This window comes from Pithys albifrons, chromosome 7, assembly GCF_047495875.1.
Source record: "Pithys albifrons albifrons isolate INPA30051 chromosome 7, PitAlb_v1, whole genome shotgun sequence".
Classification (NCBI taxonomy): Eukaryota; Metazoa; Chordata; class Aves; order Passeriformes; family Thamnophilidae; genus Pithys; species Pithys albifrons.
The window spans coordinates 10,696,619-10,717,643 of record NC_092464.1 but is presented as its reverse complement, the minus strand read 5'-3'; the positions used below and the strand labels follow the sequence as shown (position 1 = coordinate 10,717,643).

The window sequence follows — 21,025 nt, the reverse complement described above, 5'->3', positions numbered from 1 at the left end:
TGAAAAATCATATCCTAGATAGTTTCAAGGCTTTCTTTGCAAGACCTCTAATGTGTAAACTGAAGGCAAACTCCTTTTTCCTTTGTCATTACGATTACAGAGGAACTCTGAAGGGGATTTAATATGACTAACCTTTCAAAGCACTTTGGAAATTTGGATCAAAAGTGCAGAGCTCACAGTGAAAATTAAATATTCAGTTTTTCAGGCAAAGTTTCAGGTTCAATCTCACATTTTTCTAAACCAGTTCAGCCATTTTTAACCTAAATATCCCACAAGAAATGATGTCATTGCAATTGAATCTGTCAGTTGCTTTAGATCTTCATGCTACCAAGAGGCCAATGTTAAGTGCATATTGAAAAAATGTCCTTACATGAAGTGAAATTAATCTTGGTTTCCCCAAAGGCCAGTGTTCTCCATGATGTCTAATTATACAGCCTGGTGTGCTTGATGTTTTTTAGCTAATTTCATAGAATCATAGAATGGTTTGGATTGGAAGGGATTTTCTAGATCATCCAATTTCAGCTCTACTTGCCAAGGGCCCGCTAGACCAGGTTACTCAGAGCCCCATCCAGTCTGGCCTTGAAAACCTCTAGAAATGAGTATCCACAATTTCCCTGGGGAACCTGCTGTAGTGCCTCATTACCCTCAGAGCAAAGCACCCCGAGTGCTGTGTCGAGTTCCAGGCCCCTCACGTCAAGAAAGACATCGAGGTGCCAGAGTGTGCCCAGAGAGGGGCAATGAAGGTGTGGGTTCTAGAGAGTAAGTCATGTGAGGAGTGCTTGAGGGAGCTGGGAGTGTTTAGTCTGGAGAAAAGGAGGCTCAGGAGAGATCTCATCTTTCTCTACAAATGTTTCGAAGGAGGCCGTAGCCAGGTGGGGATCAGCCTCTTCTTCGGGTAACAAGCAGCAGGATGAGAGGACACAGTCTCATGCTGCAGCAGGAGAGGTTCAAGTTAGATATGAGGAAGAATTTCTTCATGGAATAGATTGTCAGACATTGGAACAGACTGCCAGGAAGGTGGTGGAGTCACCATCCCTGGACATGCTTAGTGCCATGCTTTAGTTGACAAGGTGGTAGTGGCTCAATCTCAAGGATCTTGTAGGTCTTTTCCAACCTAAATGATTCTGTGACTCTGTAAAGAATTTCTTCCTAATATCTAACACTTGTCCTATCACTACGTGCCCTGGTAAAAGGGCTTTCTCCCTCTTTTATAAGCCCCTTTTAAGTGCTGAAAGCTCACAACGAGCTCTCCTCAGAGCCTTGTCTTCTCAGCCTGTCTGTGAAAGAAAAGTACTTCAGCCCTCTGATCACCTTCATGGCCTCCTCTGGAACAGTTCTAACAGGTCCACATCTTTCTCAAGCTGAGAACTCCACACCTGGCTGCAATGTCTCAAGTGGGGAAATGGAGTATGCATATTAAAATAGGAAATAAAATTAAAAGCAGGCAACAATTGAATGCCAAATTCTAGATGAGAACAGGCATTATTTTAGTGTTCTTTGACTTGCATATAAGAAATAATTCTCATGGTCTTTCTTGCCAGATGATATTAATGTCAACATCTTTTTCCCTCTTTTTTTTTATAGTTGCTGGGATACAAATGAGCATGGTGGTCCCTGGTGGGTTATACGAATACCAATTTTAATTTCTATTTTAGTAAGTCAACTATGAAACATGAATTATAGGTCTGTTCAGCATTCTGCAGTGCATACAGCCATTATTCTTTACTGCTAGTTACAGATAGGCAAGAATTCTGTTTTAATGAAAAGAAATTATGCTGTAGGAGAAATGTTAAGCAGATGCCAAGGCCATTAAAATTTGTTGCCTTCAAAATTTATCTGGCTCCTATTAAATGAGCAGTTGCTTTTATTTGTATGTTGCTCTTTCTTCAACATCTATGGTTATGAGCCTGGGGGAAGCAAAAATCTAATTATACTTTTCAATGAATTGAAGATTTGATTTTGTGTGTAAATAGATAGTCCTGTAATTGAGAACCTGATATTATTGCAATCATAAAAAACTACAGCTGTGTATATCTTTCTTTAATTAGTAGCCTACTGAAATATATATTGAACATGAAGTATTTGCAAAGTATTACCGTTTGAGAATGTTTCACAGGGCTTTTCCTGTGTGGAGCTCATTAGAATTACTGGGGTAGTATAATAATATTCCTGTTCAGTTTAATGACTGTGTAATTAACTTTGGGCATAATATACTATAGATATATGTCCATTTCTGAAAACAGTCAGAGTGCAAATTACTGTATTTTAGGTACACTTGCCTCATTTTTAACATTGTAGACAGAAAAAACAGGACTTTATTAAATAACACAGGATTTCAAAAGTTTGCATTACTCTTGGACTTGTCTTTCAATCTGTGCCTGCTGAGAATCCTTTTGGGAGAACTGCCTATTATCTTCATCAGAGTGAATTCTGCAATTTACAAAGAAAGCAGAGCAGGCATATGTGTGAAATGACATAAGGCAAGGTCTCACAGAAAAGATACTTCATGTTATGAAGGAATGGACATGCAACAGAACTGCAGCACAAAGAAAATACCTCTACCACAAAGGAGCTGAGAACTGGGAGGGGTCCAGAGTGAAGAAAATATGCTAAAAGATGAAAACAGAAAGAACCACCTGGTGTTTACAGAGAGATGAAATTCTGTTCTCTGGATGCTCAGTTTAAAGAGCTATGTGGTAAAGAGCTGAGACTTCATGTGCCAGCAAGAAGTGTTTCTGCCAAGCAGTCCTAGTCCTGAACACAAAAGTTATGCCAAGGCACGTTGGCAGACCTGACTTGAAGCTGGATCTTAGCAAAGACTGGGAAATTAGCTGTGAATTAAGAAAGTGGAGTCCTGGTCCATCAGCAAAAGTCCCATCTATCCAACAGTATCATGAGAGCAAGTTCTGATACCATTTTGCAGAGTGGCAATGGCTTCAGTGTGTCAGAAACCTTCCCTGACATCTCCTCCTGACAACTTTGGCTTCATAATATTTTGGCAGACTTTCATGCTTCATGCTGTCCACACTTCAGAGTTATTCAGTTGGGGGTGACTGTTCCAAATGAATGTGCTGTTACCTGTATTCTCCATTCAGCAAAGGCCTCCACAGCTGCCTTCTCCATAGTTCCAGAAACTGTTCTCATTCAGGAAAGAGCGGTGTTTGCCTGGAAACAGCACTCTTGTCACAGCAATGGAACTGAGAAATGTTTTTCTTATCTCATGTTGCAGGTAGTGTAAGGGACTAAATAGAAAGAAAGAAGCAACATGAAGGCAATTTACATGATACATGCTCAGACAATGTGTTTCAACTCAAAAACTTACTGTAAGAAGTAGAACAGGGTATGAGCAGCATCTTGCTGGTACTCCACTAAAGAGCCAGTATTTGTCTTTCTTGTAGTTTCTCAACATTGACATTATTTTCACAAATAGCTGTTAGATGATCCACTGAACAGTATACATGCTCTGTGTTATTTACAGACATTATGCTCAAATGATTTTGTGGGACTATAAAGCTACAACACTTAAAGTAAAGTTCCAGGGCACTACTTGTTTTGTATGCTATTGAAAAATATTATTCTAACTTATATATATGCTTCCAAGGATTTTTAAAATTACAAATGCAATAATAATCTTAGAGAAATTAATTTGTTCCACTGCACTAAGCCAGTGGCAGTTGCCGTCTTTAGATCTTAATACCCAGTCTGAGTTAGCTGGATTGGCAAACTCAGTAGTGCCAAGTATTGTTACAGCCTCCAGATAAGAATGTAAGTTTTTCATTAATCCAAGATTGTGATTACAGACAGGAAGGTATGTGTTTGAAAACAGACCTGAACGTAATACATGAATGTCAGTCAAGAATGTGAATCTCCTGAGTGTAGTTGTGCCGTCAACCTGATGCCTCAGAAACCAAGTTGATGACAGTTTCTTCTGTTACACTTGAGACTAGAGATGCCTGTGAAGAACAAGAAATTATTCTGTCATTCCCTTCACAAATACAGAATAAAGATTTTTCCTTCTTCTGTTTTGGGGCTAAAAAATATACAACAAAATGGCCTTTAGGTTGGGGTTAGTTTAAAACAATAAAATTCTCATTTGCACAGTGATAGAAATTTTTCTCTAGATTAATTTATTCTAAGATGTGTGTATCTGATGCAGCTGTTTATGTGGCTGTACCCGTAGTTTTTAGTGAACATTGTTGCTGTGAAGTGTACATCCAAGTTACTTTCGTATGGACATGCTGAATTTAGTGTGAGTTTTTCTTGACCACATTAACAATCCAGCACCAGAAGGGCTGGTGATCACAAGATGCCAAAAGCCAAAAGGTTGAAGAAAAAATGGGAGTGAGATTTGGAAACTACTGAGTTTTATACTTCAGTTTTCTAGACTGATCATTATCTGATCATAGAAGGTTTTATGCATCATTATCCAAGACAGACAGATACTTGTGAGAGGCCCCTTTTGTGCTTGATTGGAGTAGACAGAGCAGCTCTGCAATAATCTTCCCTTCCCCCAATTCAGACAACGAATACTGAAAGTCAAGTTGAGAAGCAAGAGAGGGTCAAAATCTCCCTGGGGTTCTGGTTGTGGATCCATGTGACAATGTAGGACAGTGCTTGATTGCAGCAAGTCACATCCAGTGTCCCATTCTGCTGGGAAACGCCTGCAGCTGCAGTCTGGAGGGAGGGTAATTCTGCCAGCTGGGGCTTTCAAAGGCTTTTGCCAGGCAGACCAGAATGGGTGGGCACACAGAGGTGCTCTGACAGGACAAACAGTGTGGCAGAAAACAGCCAGTAGGTTTGACAGTGCAGAGTTGATGTGTTCTGGTGGGAGGGACACAACTTACTGCTGAGTTGACTTGACAGACTTAATAAACATTTCTTCAGGCTGCATACTGAGTGGAGAAGTAAGAAATCACCATTGTATTTGTTTTATTTGCAGGTGAATTTTATACTTTTCATTAGTATTATAAGAATCTTACTGCAGAAGTTAAGATCTCCAGATGTTGGAGGAAATGACCAATCACAGTACAAGTAAGTTGTATTTTTGGATACTATGGGCAGAGTCAAAATAATCTCTGTAAGGTTTCATTGCCTGGAGCCTGCTACCAACAATTGCTGTGATACTATAATTACATTTAATTCAGAACTACTTTTAGATATAGTTTAAGAAAGGTCTTATCACTGTGCTGAAATATAGAAGAATATATTTTTGTCAAACACTAAATGAATAAAAAATATTCTCTTTCATAAAGATCAACAAGCTATTCTTGAAATTGAGTTTAATCCATGAATGAATATGCTGATACAAAATATATGGAGAGTAATTTTTTTGATGTATAAATATTTCATTTTGACAACAAAATTTCCAAGACCAAAACATTTTGCTTCAACCTCCTTGAAAACTTGTTTTAAATTTTTCATTTCTAAAATACTTTTTGTTGTAGTATTTACATATATTTTAAGAGCTGAAAAGAAGTTACATTGTTCCCAGAAAGTTAAAAATTAAGTGTAAAGTTTTATATTGATTTAAAATATCTTTATTTTTCTAGAGGAAAACAGTTGTGTCTGATTAAGACCAATTTCATTTCTGTTTATGCTTTCTTCTCTTTTTGTTTTGGTTTGATCACCAAATCCTAATGTTTCTTGTTTCCACAGTTTTAAATCAAAGGATGTTGAGCGACAATTCAAATGCGTTGCTAAAATGGGTTTTATTCTTTATTATATTGCCATATCAGTTATTGTTGTGTATTACAATACCTGTTGGGTACTGCAATCCACATCAAGGGTTTATTGTAGTAAGTCTTATTTCAAAGCCCAGATACAGAAGGTGTCAATATGATACTTCAGTGACAAACTCTAACATGAACACTGAAAATTAAAACCCATGCAACAGGCCTTCAAAAATGTGCTTCTGGATAATTCCTTTTTCTTCATTTAAAAAACACTGAATTCCTGTCCTAAATATAAAATATGATGTGTGAAGAAACGTAGTGTCATAATCTGGTAGTCAGAGTGGGGTTGGATCACGGGTTGGACTTGATGATCTCAGAGGCCTCTTGCAACCCAGTTCATTCTATGATTCTATTCTATGAATAGCTTTAAAACCAAGAGAAGTGGAACTTTATGTGTTTTGTAAACAGTGTAGCACATTTGGTGCAAAAAGAGAATTCTGATAGGCCACAAAAAAGTCAACATAACCAGAGTAACTTTGCTGTGTGGAGCTACAAGGAGGTTTCTTTGTGTTTGCTGATTGAATTACCTAAACATGTGGGAGAACCAAATCAATCCAGATTAAATTATGTATGCAGTTGCCACAATATTATTTAGCACAATGGCCAACCTGTGGGCAGGAAATCCCACCCAGTTCAATTCTTGTGACAGGAGTTTTTCTTTGTTTCCCTGTGGTACTTATGTACTTTCTCTAAATGAGGCATTCCCTTGCTTTCAGTCCCCTCATTTTCCACAGTTTACTGTTGCACTTTGTAGTGTGAAATGTTCACATGATTAACAACCTTGTCCTTCATTATTCAGTCCTGTGAGTTCTTCGCTGTTAGCATTGGATTGCCTGGTTAATTTTGGATTGTGTGGTCTTGAGCAGATACCCATAGAAGAGGAGATTAACCTCCTCAAGAAAGAGTGCATCTACAGAGCAAATGAAAACTCATTTTTAATACTGCAAATGCATTTTCTAAGATGCAGAAAAGAATAAGGCTATTTTGTGTGTCCCTTTTCTTCACTGAAATGCAAGTGCAGGATAGAGAAAGTAACATCAGCTAGACAAAAATTATTAAAAAAGAATGGAGTGAAAGTGAAATACAAATCTAAAATGAATACCATTCATTCAAGTCTTCATTTTTCTTCCCTTCCTTTAAACCTGTTTGTACCTGGTTCCATCCTTTTTGTTGCTCATTTTATTTTTACAGTTGATAAGGTTAAGTTCAAATAAAATCAGTTTTCCATTTCACTTGGGAAACCAGGAAATTTGCTGCCAGTGTCATCTCCTCCAGCTGTAAATTAATTTCTTCTGCTAAGGAAATCCTATTTGTCCCACTTACTGGTATCACCTTTAGATGTGAGGGTTTTACTATTCTTGAGAAACTTTGCTGTCAGAAGTGATTATTTCCACACAGATGCAGCCTCTGGGACATTAAGAACAAAGCAAGGCCATGAAGACTGACACATTCAAAATAAAACTGCTTGAAATACCTTGAATTTTCTGTTAAAATACGTGAATTCACAACAGCAGCCTTTCATTGTTGAATCAAGTTATATTCATCAAGACAGTGAAGAATTATGGAACTCAACATCGTAACTTCTTGAGTTTTATCTGATGCTAGACATACATAATTGTGCATGACTGGCCCTGTATAATATATGAAACTGATGTTATTAGAGTGAAGTAAGTGACAGATAAGATATAATTAGCAATTTATCATTTCAGTAGTTTCACAGGCAGTTTGTCAGAGCTGCTGTCCTTAGTAATTTAAAGTTCTCCATCTTTAAGTTCCATAGTGTTTTCTGCTAAAATGTGTTATGTAATAGACAACATTGAAAATTAGGTAATGATATATGCTTAATACCACCAGTAAAGCTATGAAATTTTAGTATTTGGGGGTAAATCTGAAAGTGCTTGTGAAAATCTCACAGCTGAGATTATTCTAGACTACATTTCCTAAGCAGTGTTTGCATGCTCTGCATGTGCCATGGCAAACTTACCATACAATTGCACATTCAAAGAAAATTAACCTCAATTAACTTCAAAAGAGAGATTTTACCTTCATTAACTTTCAACTTTTCTCTTTTATTCACCCAGGAGACTTGCAAAATCCACATTGCTGCTTATTCCATTATTTGGAGTTCACTATACAGTGTTTGCTCTATTTCCTGACCGCAGTTCCAATAGCTATAAAATAATCTTTGAGTTGTGTTTGGGATCTTTTCAGGTAAATTTTACAATTTTTATTCTAAAGAAGTTTTATTGACCTAGGCTGGTGCTGCTGACTAACTAAGGAATATTTTCTCTTTCCAGGGGTTGATTGTTGCAGTCCTATATTGTTTTTTGAACAGCGAAGTAAGTCTCACCTTTCCTACTGAGGATATTAAATATTGTTTTCAGTAAATATAGAAGTGCCCTTGTAATTCCACTCTGATACATGAAGCTGTTTTAGATGTTTGGATTCCTATTTATAGAATACATATGCAACAGTTTCTATGCAGCACGAAAAACCAGTGTAGTTTGGTGAAGAGTTTTAAGAGCTGTTTAAAATCTAAATCCTTGTAAACTGAGGAGTCATCTGTTATTTAACAAGATGTAGTCTAGCTCTGTTAGAAGCAATATGGATTGTGCAAGTGAGGTGCAACAAGATTAGAAATTTACCCAAAACTTGAAACACCATTTGGGGGCAATCTGACAGCATTGAGCCCTCAGAACAGCAGCAGGTTTTTAGAAGTGCTCAGCACGTGGCAGCTTTCCTAATCTCACTTGAGAAGCATGCGAGGAATTCCTGTTGATATCAGCCACTGTGCAGTACCTGACAGGAGGAATCTGTCTTAAGGATCCACCTGCCTGCCCAGGGAACTGACATTCAGTTCTCCTCAGTGCTATTCTGCCCTTCGATATTCATGAGATGCCTAATTTTGGGGCTAATAATTTGATTCCATGCTTTAAGTACCTGATTAATAGCTACATACCAAAAGCTGATGTTGCAGCACAAGTGGTACAAAACTGATTTTGAAAGTGGCCTTGGGGCATTTCCTCACAGACAGTGTAGACCCAATCTTTGCCTCAGTTTTGTAATCTTCTGTAAAAACTGATTTGATACTCCAGAGGGAAGGGATGCCAAAAATGGGGCATGAGCTGGCAATGTGCACTTGTAGCCGAGAAATGTTCTGCATCAAAAGAAGGTAAGGCCAGCATCAGTGCAAGAGAGACATCATGGACCTGCTGGAGTGAATCCAGAGGAGAGCCACAAAAATCTTTAGTCACTGGAACTCCTCTCCTATGAAGACTGGCTGAGGGAAAAGGGATTATTCAGCCTGGAAAAGGGAAGGCTCTGGGGACACTTTTAAACAGCCTTCCAGTACCCACAGGGGGCATTATAAGGAAGACTGTGAAAGACTTTTTATCAGGGCCTGTAGTGAAGGGACAAGGGATAACAGTTTTAACCTGACATGTGGTAGATTTAGAGTGCATGTAAGGAAGGAATCTTTTCCATGGGGTTGGCAGAGACACTGGAAGAGGTTGCCCAGAGAAACCGTGGATGCCTAATTGCTGGAAGTGCTCAAGGCTGATTTAATATCATAGAATCATAGAATCATAGAATCGATTGGATTGGAAAAGACCTCCAAGATCGAGTCCAACCCTTGGTCCAACTCTAGTCCATTTACCAGATCATGGCACTCAGCGCCACATCCAATCTGCGTTTAAAAATCTCTAGGGATGGTGAATCCACCACCTCTCTGGGCAGCCCATTCCAATGCCTGATTACTCTCTCTGCAAAGAATTTTTTTTCTGATATCCAACTTAAATTTCCCCTGGCAGAGCTTAAGCCCGTGCCCCCTTGTCCTATTGCTGAGTGCCTGGGAGAAGACACCAGCCCCCACCTGGCTAGAACTTCCCTTCAGGTAGTTACAGACAGTGATGAGGTCACCTCTGAGCCTCCTCTTCTCCAGGTTAAACAACCCCAGCTCCCTCAGCCTCTCCCCATAGGGCTTGTGCTGCAGTCCCTTCACCAGCCTTGTTGCTCTTCTCTGGACCCGCTCCAGCACCTCAATATCCTTTCTGAACTGAGGGGCTCAGAACTGAACACAGTACTCAAGGTGTGGCCTCACCAATGCAGAGTACAGGGGAAAGATCACTTCCCTGGTCCTGCTGGCCACACTATTTTTGATACAGGGCAGGATCCCATTGGCCTTCTTGGCCACCTGGGCACACTGTTGGCTCATGTTGAGCTTCCTGTCAATTAGTACCCCAAGGTCCCTTTCTGCCTGGCTGCTCTCCAGCCACTCTGTGCCCAGCCTGTAGCGCTGCAGGGGGTTGTTGTGGCCAAAGTGCAGGACCCGGCATTTGGCCTTATTGAACTTCATCCCATTGGAATCAGCCCATCCCTCAAGTCCATCCAGATCCCTCTGCAGAGCCCTCCTGCCTTCCAGCAAATCGACACTCCCTCCCAACTTGGTGTCATCAGCAATGGGGCTTGGAGCAGCCTGGTCTGTGGAAGGTGTCCCTGCCAGTCGCAGAGGGGTGGAACAGGATGAACTTTAAGGTCCCTTTCAATCCAAACCATTCCATGATTCCATTCCTAGACATCCCCATTTGATAGCTGACACACGTGAAAAAGTTCCTCACATAAAAGAGCGTTTCCAGCTCATACTGTGCATTTCTTTCGCACACAGGTGCAGGGGGAGCTGAAGAGAAAGTGGCGGAGTTTGTGTTGGAAGCAGACGGCGGGCAGGGATTACAGACTGCACAGCTCCTCCATCTCTCGCAATGGATCAGAGAGTGTGTCGCAGCTTCACCGGAACTCAAGGGCTCACTCGTTCATGCAGACAGAGACCACCATGATATGAATCAGCCAGGTCTCCTCAGACAGGGAAAGCTGAGGGATAGATCATTCATTATGCAGCTTGATGTGATATTTTATAAAATGTACAGTTTAGTGCTTTGCTTTTCTACATGTTGCTATTTGAGAAATTGGTTTGTGCAGCCAACCTGTTAATGACAGAGAAACCTGCCCCAAGGATGCTTTCTGTTTTGTTTAAATGGTATTCATAGTAATTCTGATGTTCTCTTGCATTTTACTGGCCATAAGAATTCAGAAGCTCATTTTCCATAATGGTCTCTTTACCCTCAGGCATAGCTCCAAGGTTGGTGCACAGTATCCTGCTCAGTGCAGGCTGCTTTGGCACATGTTGTAAGGGTTAAGATGGGAAGAAAGAAAATTTCTTACACTTTATTTACGGTGAAGGAAACATTTATTTCCTTAAGGACTAGGAAGTTCTTTTCTAAGTATGGAAAATACAGTAAAAATAAAGAAATCTAAGACTATAATTAACCACAGTGGGAGTTCAGTGTGCTAATCCAGGAAATTATGAACATTATTATACAGAGGGGAAAAGGCAGGACTTCTTGGCTAATTGTATAAATTTCAGAGATTGCTTTCTACAGAATTTTACTTTTTACAGAATTCTATTCCAATCCTGTTGTTACTTTCAAAAGTGCCTAGTTTAATGTTTACGTGCAGAAAGTAGAGAGGTACCTTTACAGTCCATACAGAAAAGACTACATAATAGTTTTGATTAAAACTTCAGCATTTTCCAGTAGTGCTGTTCCAATCACCAGTTCTTCTCTTCCATTTAAAGTGAGATGTTTCTGTTTGTCTTTCATTAAGCAATTTTCTGAAGAGGTGTTTTATTGCTCAAGCAGCCTTACATAGGAATAACATCCTTCACTGGCTTATTACCCATTGAAAATACCATTCTTATACAGTACTTTCATTGAACTATGTCTCTAGAACTACATACCTGACAGCTAAAACAAGAAATATTGCAATGAAGTTGCAACTCCTATATAAGGAATAATGTAAGTTCTTTTAATTTTATTCAATTCTGTATCTATATGAGATGATTTAAAATTTAGTCCTGACAGTATTCTAAAAAAAAAATAGGCCAAATCCCTAAAAATTACCTTAAAAGGCATAAAGAAGGAATTCTCAGCAAAGCCAAGTCTCTTATGTAGCCACATTTAAGGAAAAAAAAGATAGAACTCACAGAGTCTTATAAAAATATACAGAACATTTGCACTCTGTAGAAGAAATAAGCCAAATTACTTTTATTTCCATATTACTTTTAGCCATGTCCACTCTTGATAACAAGTGGGAATAATACATATTTGCATGAGTATCTCCATAAAAGCAATTGCCCTGTTATTTCTGATAATAGATTGTATGGAGCTAGAAGCATTCAAAGTCTTGTCAGATAAAGGCAAGAACAGCATCCAGGGCATGTCTTGGCAGGCACACATGTACATTCTTAAAATATTACTAGTACTGAGAATATTGTCAGCAGCTGTCAAAGTGTCCCTACAACTCTTGGTGTGATTTAATCTTGCTATTTATCAGTCAAACACAATTTTTTACAGGGATACAGTTTTGTCAGACCACAGATAGAAAAGGCCCCGTGGTTCACATGAGTACTGAAGAACAGGTAGTGTGATAAATGGTGCACAGCACCAACCTTTACGCAGTAGGTACCATTTGAGTTAAATAATAACTTGACGAATTGTTACTTTGCCAAATTTGACTTTAAAGAAGTTATTATCTCCAGTTGTTCAGAGTGTTTTCTGCTGTCACTTGGTGAAGTAACTATGAGATTTTGGAGAGAAGTTGGCTGCCCAAATGCAGGGTCTAAAGATATGCCCTACATATGCATTTAGACTAAATATATTCCCAAAGACCTCAGATTCAGAAACCACTGCTAAACTGTAGTATTTTTCCTGGATCTCTGAACAACCTTATTGCAAACTCTCAACTGCAAATATATTAAGAGCCATTGGAGCTTTGGAGGTTGCTTCTATACCTAAATTAAACATGTCTCTGCACTTCAGGCTTCTTTGTCTGAAGTGGCATTGCGACTGCTCAGCTCCCTGAGGTGTGATGTGCAGGATGTTTTTTCCCCAAATTCCAGGGGTAGGAAAGCATGTGTGACAAGCATTCAGGTGTGCTCATCTTTTTGCTCAAATGAGGTTATATGAGTGAGGTGACACACAGACAGAATGATGGTATAGAAACAGGGGTTTCAAGCAGTCATTTCCATCAGTCTGTTCTGCATGATGCATCACCAATTATAAGTGTTTATAATGCATTGTATCCTAGAGAAACTCATCTTTGTTCTAATTAGATGAGCGTGGAGAAAACCTGCATTTTAATTATTTCTGTATTATTAAACAGAAAATCCTTAATAAGAAAAATACATTTTAAGTTGCAACAAAACAGCATTGTGTCCTTTAACAGGGTGCAGATGCATTTGGATGTGGATTCTACTTTTCATGTAGGGTGTAATGCCATGTGAAACAGTGAGGTTTCACCAGGGGGAGGACACAGATAGTATCAGTAAGTATGTAAAGAGCTATGTGGACATGCAAAGAGTGGCACACGGGGGAGAAAGGTGCTGCATACATTTTTCTCTCAAACCAGTGAAAAGTACTGTACTTTGTAGAACCTCATCCCTGTACTAATAATCTATATAGAGAAAAGATGCTTTCTGAGACAGTTTAACTTCATACTGCTTTGTGGAAGTATTAACATGTCAGTAAAGGCCCAGAGGGCATTGCCCTCCCTTGTTCTTACTCCCCAAATGTTTTTCATTTCCAAATAATTTTATGCAAAGTTACAGCATCAATTCTATCATCACCTGTTCTGACTTTCAGCTGCCTTTTCACACACAGATACACATCATATTAAAATGTATGTAAAAGGGGCAGAACAGTTTGAGAAATCTAGAACTTGATCAGTGTTTTGCATCTTTACAACATCCAGAACAAGATAGGTCTTATGGTTTTGTCTTTCATTGCATTTTGCATGGGAATATGGGATTAAATGCTCTTGCTCTGTGCTGTGGTAAGGCTTATGAGTCAAAAGGACATCATTTGGCCTTTTGTCATCTTCAAATCTAGACCTTGTTCAATCCCAGCAGCATCATGGGAGGAAATAGAAGCTGCAAACAAATGTATCCTTTCTGTCATGGCCTTGTCACGTGGTTTTGCTCGCTTTATTCCTTTACTGCCTTTCTCCCTTTGGTTGCATCAGGGTCCAAGCTGAGTTGTAAATTCTTCAGAGCAAGAAATTCCTTTTTTTTCTCCCCCACTAAAAAGCCAGCAGCACACCTTGTAATTACTGAACAAGAATGGTAATACAGTTCCCTCTCCAGTACTGTGGTTAATTGTACTCCACTTGCCTTGGAGGCACCACTCATTATGAGTGATTCCTGTCAGCATTACCTGCTGTTGATGCCAGAGGAGCACAGTGACAGTTTGCTTTCCAGTACTAACCACGATTAAAATCTAAATATACAGCAGACATTGATTTCAATGTTCCTCTGCTGAGTCAATTTCAGCCAGATGCTCCATAAATGCAGGTGAAATTCATCTGCCATGATTCGGTATCTAAAAGCTGTCTGTCTGTCTCTGAGCTAAAGACACTTATTTAAGGGTCTTCCATAGTCATCTTAGGGAAATAGGCACTAGTTGAAGGTAACTCATTACATTTTCTGCTGGTGGTATCTAAGGTGGGTAAGCTGGATCACTTCTTTTTCTGTATTTACTATAAAACAGGGCAGCTGGCTGGTACTTCGATTAATCACCCTGCATCTGAAATGAAGTAAGATGCATATCCCAGAAGAGATCATTCAGTTATCTGGGTAAGATTACTCAGATACTACTTTTTAAGGCTTTAACTTGCATTGGCCAGTTATCCTCCAAGAAATGTGCAGTGTAATTCAAAGTTCAGGTCATGGAAGATCCCACAGTTATTTTGGTCATTCACTGCCTCCTATGATAAAGCTTCATGTCCCATTTTGATTTGCCTGAATTCAGTTTTCAACAATATTTCTTTTTTGGGGTTAGGTCTTTCCCTTTTGTAGCCATGTCATATGCTTAAAGAAAAATGCTTTAGACTGCTACAAATTTTCTTTATGTCTTGAAAATTATGTCTTGATTTCCTCTCTGAAAAACTAAACATGTCAAATATTTTAAATTCTGGCAGTGAGGTATTTTCTCCAATATTCTTCCTGATTCTCTTCTGTTCCCCATTCCATTCATAATAGGTTTGACCTAGAGATGCCAAAAAAGAATTTCAGTATCTCCTGCTTTAGGAGATGCACACACCATTGACCATATTTCTCACTTCCACTTACAGATCATCTGGGCATACCTCTAAAATCTTTTACTTTACATTTTGATTGACCAGAACTGCCTTGTGGCATGCAATGAGATTATTGCTGGCATGGTTTTTGACACATAATCTAGTACCTGTTTAAAATATGTTGACCTTGGTCTGCAGGTAAGGTGCTTGAAAAATAACCTTGGGAATATGGAGAGCACTCTTTCAGCTGTTGAAAGCAGTGCTGATTTTCATGAAATGTTAAGAATTTAACACGCATTTAAGGAAGTGCTGTGTGCTGAGTGCATGGGGGCCCAGCAGGCTGCCCCTCCAGGGCCTGGGTGTGGGTGCTGGGGGCAGCCAGCTGAAGAACTGCCCAGGTTCATCAGGCATCAGCACTGCACTGAAACAGCAAGAGCTGAATGGTGGCAAATAGCACCACAAAAAACTTTCTATAGTCAAGTTGGAGGCAGCCAACCCCCCTCTGTAGCATCTGCTTCATGTCTTGACTCGCCCCAGACAGGCTTCCCTTTGCCTTTAACATGATGAAAGGGAAAGCAGCAGATACAGACCCTCAGCAAACCAGAGATGCTGCCTGGGACAGATTTATGAAATAAGGCATTGCCAGGTGCATGTGTCACACTCTCTGTGTGTAAGGACTAAGATGAATCATCTGCATAATTTGCCTCCTATTTTTATAAGTTTTAAAAACCAGCTTCTGTTGATTGTGAATTTACCCAGTTCAACAAAGCAATTTGAGATAAAGTCCAAATTCTCTCTATACAGATTTTTTTTCAGGCATCCCTAATGAAGAATCAAGCACTAAATATATCTGATAAAAAGGAAGAACCAGCAAGTAACCCACAGAGAAAACTGCTGTATGTAACAGGGTTATTGTCCAAGCAGTTACTGCCCATGCATAGTGATACAGGAAATACTTGTACTAACCAAGTACCTTCATGTTACCATGAGTGCCTATATAAGCTGTGGGCTGTCAGCACAACCCTGACATGACCAAATAGCAAAAGTTAGTATGCAGTGCTATTCTATTCATGAAAAATAAAATAAATAAATTTAAAAAGAAGAAGAAAAAAAATGTTCTAATATGTTTGTTATAAGAGTACATCAGGATAATGTTAAAAAGGAACATTCTGTGGTGTGGTTTAACCACTCTGTGTTGAATCTGATTCTGCCCAGTCATAACAGCATGTAGTTTAATCTAAGTCAATAACATTTCCATTGTCAGCCAGAACAGTGATTGAAATGTCCCAACCCCATCTGTTTCCCAAAGCACTGTAATGAGGTTATGATAACTTGCAGCTTTTTTTGTCCTGGCACATTAGTATGAGTATTACTTTGAAATTGTCTTTTGTCATCTTTGTTCATAACTTTTTATCTGTCAAGTATGGTAAAAATTAAAATTATGTAAATGAATGTGATTATTTTTTACAAAATGTACAGATTATGATGTTGTATAGATTAATGTGTGTAAATAGATTTCATACTGTAATTCACTATATTCTGGTTTTTCTCTTGTTCTTTTCTGGTTTCAGTTTTTAATGTCACATACCTACCAGCCTTCTCTGAAATGTTATATATAAAGCTGTGAACAAATAAGTGTTTACATCTTTATGCTATTAGTGATAATAGTAGTTAATAACACCATAAGAGACTGAAAAGGAGTCAGAGAATAAAAATTTTAAAAGTTTTGCACCAAAATTCTGTTATTTATGCTTTTAAAAAATTGTGTATAGTTATGCAGTTTTCTTATTGATTCAGTGGATCAGGGCCATGCTGAAGGATGTGGGTAAGTTAATATTTCCCTTTTTAATTCAGCAGCTTTAAGACACACAGCTTAAAGGAAAACAGCCCCTGAGATAACAAGATCCTGAGATTCCCCACTGAGGAATATGTGGCTTCCTGCAGCCTAGATGTGCTTACAGGGGCATGAGAATGGCACACACAGGGCAGACCCAGGTGATCCTGTGTTGTTGTGTATGTCAACACCTCCATGGCCAGCAGCTATTTCTTTACTTACTATGGCTTACCTAAAGCTTGATTGCCCACCTACCGGTCAGAGGTACAGGTACCTGTCAGAAGCACAGGATAATGGAGGTGGAACAAAGGAAAACTGTGACATCTCTCCTGTAGAGGGAACATCATATATCATGTTTTATTTCCCTAAAAGCACAGGGAAGAGACTGGCAGTGGTGTATTGCTCATGGGGCTGAGAGAGCACTTGTGGAGGAGGAGGTGGCACCTCATGGGGCAGTGCCTGCCCTGGAAGCAACACCATCAGGGACAAAGAACAAATCCCTGTTTTGTGTTTCTCATGGACCAGAGAGTCTGTCCCTTCCTGAGTGTATCTGCATGTATCACAGAAGCTACACCACACAGAGAGGGCTCTTTTGACCCTTTGGGAGACCAGAGCTTCATACTCACCCACCTTATGCGTGTACTTGTATGAGCTGCAACAGTCTGGACCCTTCTCCAATCAATAGCATGTCTGCAAAGCACTACAGTGTCTTTGCCTGCATACACATCCTCTCTCCCTCATTGCTAAAGGGGTAGCCCCACAACCAGGTCACCTTGATGTCTGCAGGTGAGCTGCTCTAGAGCTGGTGAGTCTAAACGTGCAGGAGGGTAGAGACACTGGCAACTGGACTGATTGACATCAGTTCTGGCATCAGTGCCTGCAGGTTTCTATGGCAATTCTAGTCCTGTTAAATGCAGAAATTTGATCCTTTACAATAGTTCTGGATAACAGCTAGAGAAATGGTTATCTCCAGAAAAAAGCAAAAGTCAGTGTATTGGAAAGGAGAAGAGTAAGAGAGCCTGCCCTCCAGAAACAGCTTAAAGAAGCAACCTCTTCTATGACAATTCCTGCAGTCCTGGCTGCAGGAGTCTCTTAGTTCTGTACTCATAAACGCTGGCCCACATGAGGTGTGAATACAGCACAAAGCTTCACTTTCTCTGATTGCATCAGGGAGCTTCTAACAGAGACATTTGAAAAAGTAAAGGAGATCAGTGGCTGAGATGGTGAAAAAAAAAATCAGAAAGACTGTCTTCCCTTCCTCTCTGTAACAGAGCTGACCAAAGAACTAACAGCAGACAGCAAGAGGAAAGCAAACTGTGTGTGTGTGTGTGTGTGTGTGTGTGTGTGTGTGTGTGTGTGTGTGTGTGTGTGTGTGTGTAAGTTTGGGTGTGGATTGAAGAACAAGGTTGCTTTTATAGAACATCTTGTTTTCTCTTGGCAGTGCATAAGCCAAATCCCCACCCTATCTCCCAATGCCAGCACTGTTTCCAGTGCTGTTCCCAATTCTGCTTGTAGCCAGGCAGTTTCCCTTTAGGTGACAGTCTAAAAGGGGATTTACACAGAACATGAAGAGGAGTAGGGCACTCAGTGAGAGGCCTGGGAGCCTGTGCCCAGGAAAAGCAGCCATCCACCCCACAATGGGCAGTGCTGGATAAAATAAAATGCTTTCTGTTAATTAAGTTCTACTCTTTATAATTGACCATATTTTAATATCCTCAACACAGATTGGGATGCATCTTGAGTTAGATGACATGCAATTTAGGTTAACTATTGTATCAAATAATTTAAAAAGTAAGCATATGTTGCATCAAAACATTAAATAAGTATATGTTGTATCAAACTAGTTACAGGTTTTTTCACACAGGACAGATAAATATGTTTGTAGTAATATCCTACAGAATATAGTCAGTGCCCAAGGATATTCCATTAAATATGAATATTGGATTTGGAAGACAACAGAAATCTTAATGAAGAACTGTGCTTTATGCTGAAACTCTTCTGTGTTTCTGAACTGGTGCCTTTGTAATTGAGACTGCTTCTCAATGCAATCCTGTTAAGCTGTGAAATTCCCTGTTCAGAAAGGCTTTATTTAGCAATAGCCCTTGGCCACTGCTTATCCCTGGTTTCCTTCTTACATTCTTCACCTGCTCTTAATTAGTGCCTTGGGCCTTGCCTGCAGGTCTCTGTAGGATACGAAAGAGTACTCTGCAAATAATAAGGGAATCAGTAAGCAAGTTTGTATAATTAATAATGGCTCCTGATTACTAAGGGACATTTTGTTATACAGAACTGTATTCATGAGAAGCAATTTGAAAATTAAAATATAATCTGAGTGATGCACAAAATTGTGCTGTGGAGGATGATTGTGCCTTAGCCAGGTGATGATTGGGAGAATTTAATAATTCCTGTAGATTATAGCTTCTATTATTCAGATAAATACCAAAATCATATGGCCTGTTTGAAAAGCCACTGAACTTGAACTTGGTACTCAACAATAAAAACATGAAGAAAAACAGTTTCCCTCAAACAGGTAACATCTTTAAAAAATCATTTGCCTATAAAGACTGTAACATCCTGTTTCTTGAATTAGGATAATAATTTATCAATTTGGACACTTGAAAGTACCTTGAAACATATGAAGTTAATATTGTTAATAAGCTTTTTCAAAAATCCTTTAAAAGCCCAGCATATAAAACTCCTTTAAAAGCCCAGGATACTTTGTTTAGGGTATAGCTCTGGTCACTTACCTGATGCTCCAAACATGACCTGAATGTGGCTTGAAAGGCATGGGCAACATTGGTTCTTCTGTCATTTAGGCCTAGTTAATTTCTGTCTAACTTTATTCATCTCAATTAACTGTTCTATTTGTAATTCCTCTTTTTGCCTGAATGCAAAGCCAAAAATGCAGTCCAAGCACTGATCCTGCCTGTGGGGTATTTCATGTCCTTGCCCTGGCAGTGCTGCTGCCCCTCACACACCATTTCCCTCCCCACTGGCAGTCTGGCAGGGCTGTGCTACAGATATGTTGAGCTTTTCCCACTTTTTCATCTGCTTATGAAATCTGAATCTTAATTTAAGCATGGTGATCCCTGCTTTTATTGTCCCACTCCCATGGCATTCAGTAGGAAGACACTTTAGTGCCCTTTCTGGGGTGCACTGTAGTGAAATACTGAATTTATAGCAATGCTTTGAAACATCATAGTAAGGAGGGGGAGAGCTTCGTTTAAAAGGATTACTGTTGAGAAACAACTGTTCTTGATGCACAAAAATCAGCAGGAGGTGATTTTTATGGTTCTGTTCCCTATGGAAATTTACATATAAGTCAGATACTGGCTGGCATCACATAAACTGAAGCTGAAAGTTAGAAAGTTGTTTGCAATCACCAGGGGAGTGAGGTTTTGAAAAAGCTTCATGGCATCTAAGGGAAATTCCACTTTTAGATTCCTGTTTATATGGCTTAGGGGAAGTAATGTTGTATGAGTCTAAACCAGCAAGGAATTAGACCTCATGATACATGCACTTCTACTTCCTACACTCACATCAGACTATGGGATCTTAACTGCATTAATATGTCCAATGTTTTTGAAAGAAATGGGAAATGTTAGGAAAAAAGTTATAAACTATTACAAATCTGAGAGTTTAGACAGAAGAATTAGTCACAAAAATCATTTGGTTTTGATCTGTTGTCTATTGCTATCATAAAACTTGCTATTAATGCTATTTCAGGCACTTGTTTCAGCTGTAGACTCAGTCTGATGTGGCTCCATTGTGCCTGGATGAATGGAAACTGCTGTGATGTAGATACTTGGTAAGAAATGTGAGCACTATAAAGAGAGTTTTAATCTCAGTTCATCTTCTCCCTCTATTGTGCTCTGTATTCATCCCGAGACTAGAAAAGTTCTTCCAATTACCTATTCATATACTGATCCATGAATAGTACAACTGTACTTCTATATATGTTCTCCAAATGTCTGGGCTGAATAGTTTATTTCCTCTGAGTTCTAATTATTCATCCCAGCATTTGGCAATGTTTTCAAGTGGTTTTAACTTCCCTCATGCAATGTGTCATCAGGTTTAAAAAAATAGAGGTTTCTTTGGACAATCTGGCCACTGAAATATTTGGTTGGCTCATAGGTTGGAAAATGGCTCCTGACCTTCATAACTAACTTGTAGTCAACTGCTTTAGCACATTTTAAAAGTTCAGATTCATGCAAAATGATAAAAGAGAAGAAAAACATCAAGAAAAAGGAAGTGAAGTTGGGGAATAAATTGGGGTCAAAGGTAGAATCTTACTTTGAGAAAATACATTTATACTCTAGGAGGATGGAAGTGG

The 21,025-nt window shown here is 39.2% G+C and overlaps 1 protein-coding gene across 3 annotated transcripts in view; it reads left to right on the top strand.

The window, feature by feature from the left end:
• The window catches only part of VIPR2 (vasoactive intestinal peptide receptor 2), a 55,473-nt gene extending 38,888 nt beyond the window's left edge, over positions 1 to 16,585 (top strand). For 2 of the 3 annotated variants that reach the window (XM_071560215.1, XM_071560213.1), the window contains exons 9-13: positions 1,585 to 1,654; positions 4,940 to 5,031; positions 7,814 to 7,943; positions 8,030 to 8,071; positions 10,396 to 16,585. In XM_071560215.1, coding sequence (XP_071416316.1) covers positions 1,585 to 1,654; positions 4,940 to 5,031; positions 7,814 to 7,943; positions 8,030 to 8,071; positions 10,396 to 10,569 — 508 coding nt within the window. In that variant the 3' untranslated portion in view covers positions 10,570 to 16,585. The remainder of the gene's footprint in view (positions 1 to 1,584; positions 1,655 to 4,939; positions 5,032 to 7,813; positions 7,944 to 8,029; positions 8,072 to 10,395) is intronic. The other variant, XM_071560214.1, reaches the window with a different exon arrangement.
• Positions 16,586 to 21,025: the final 4,440 nt, after the last annotated feature.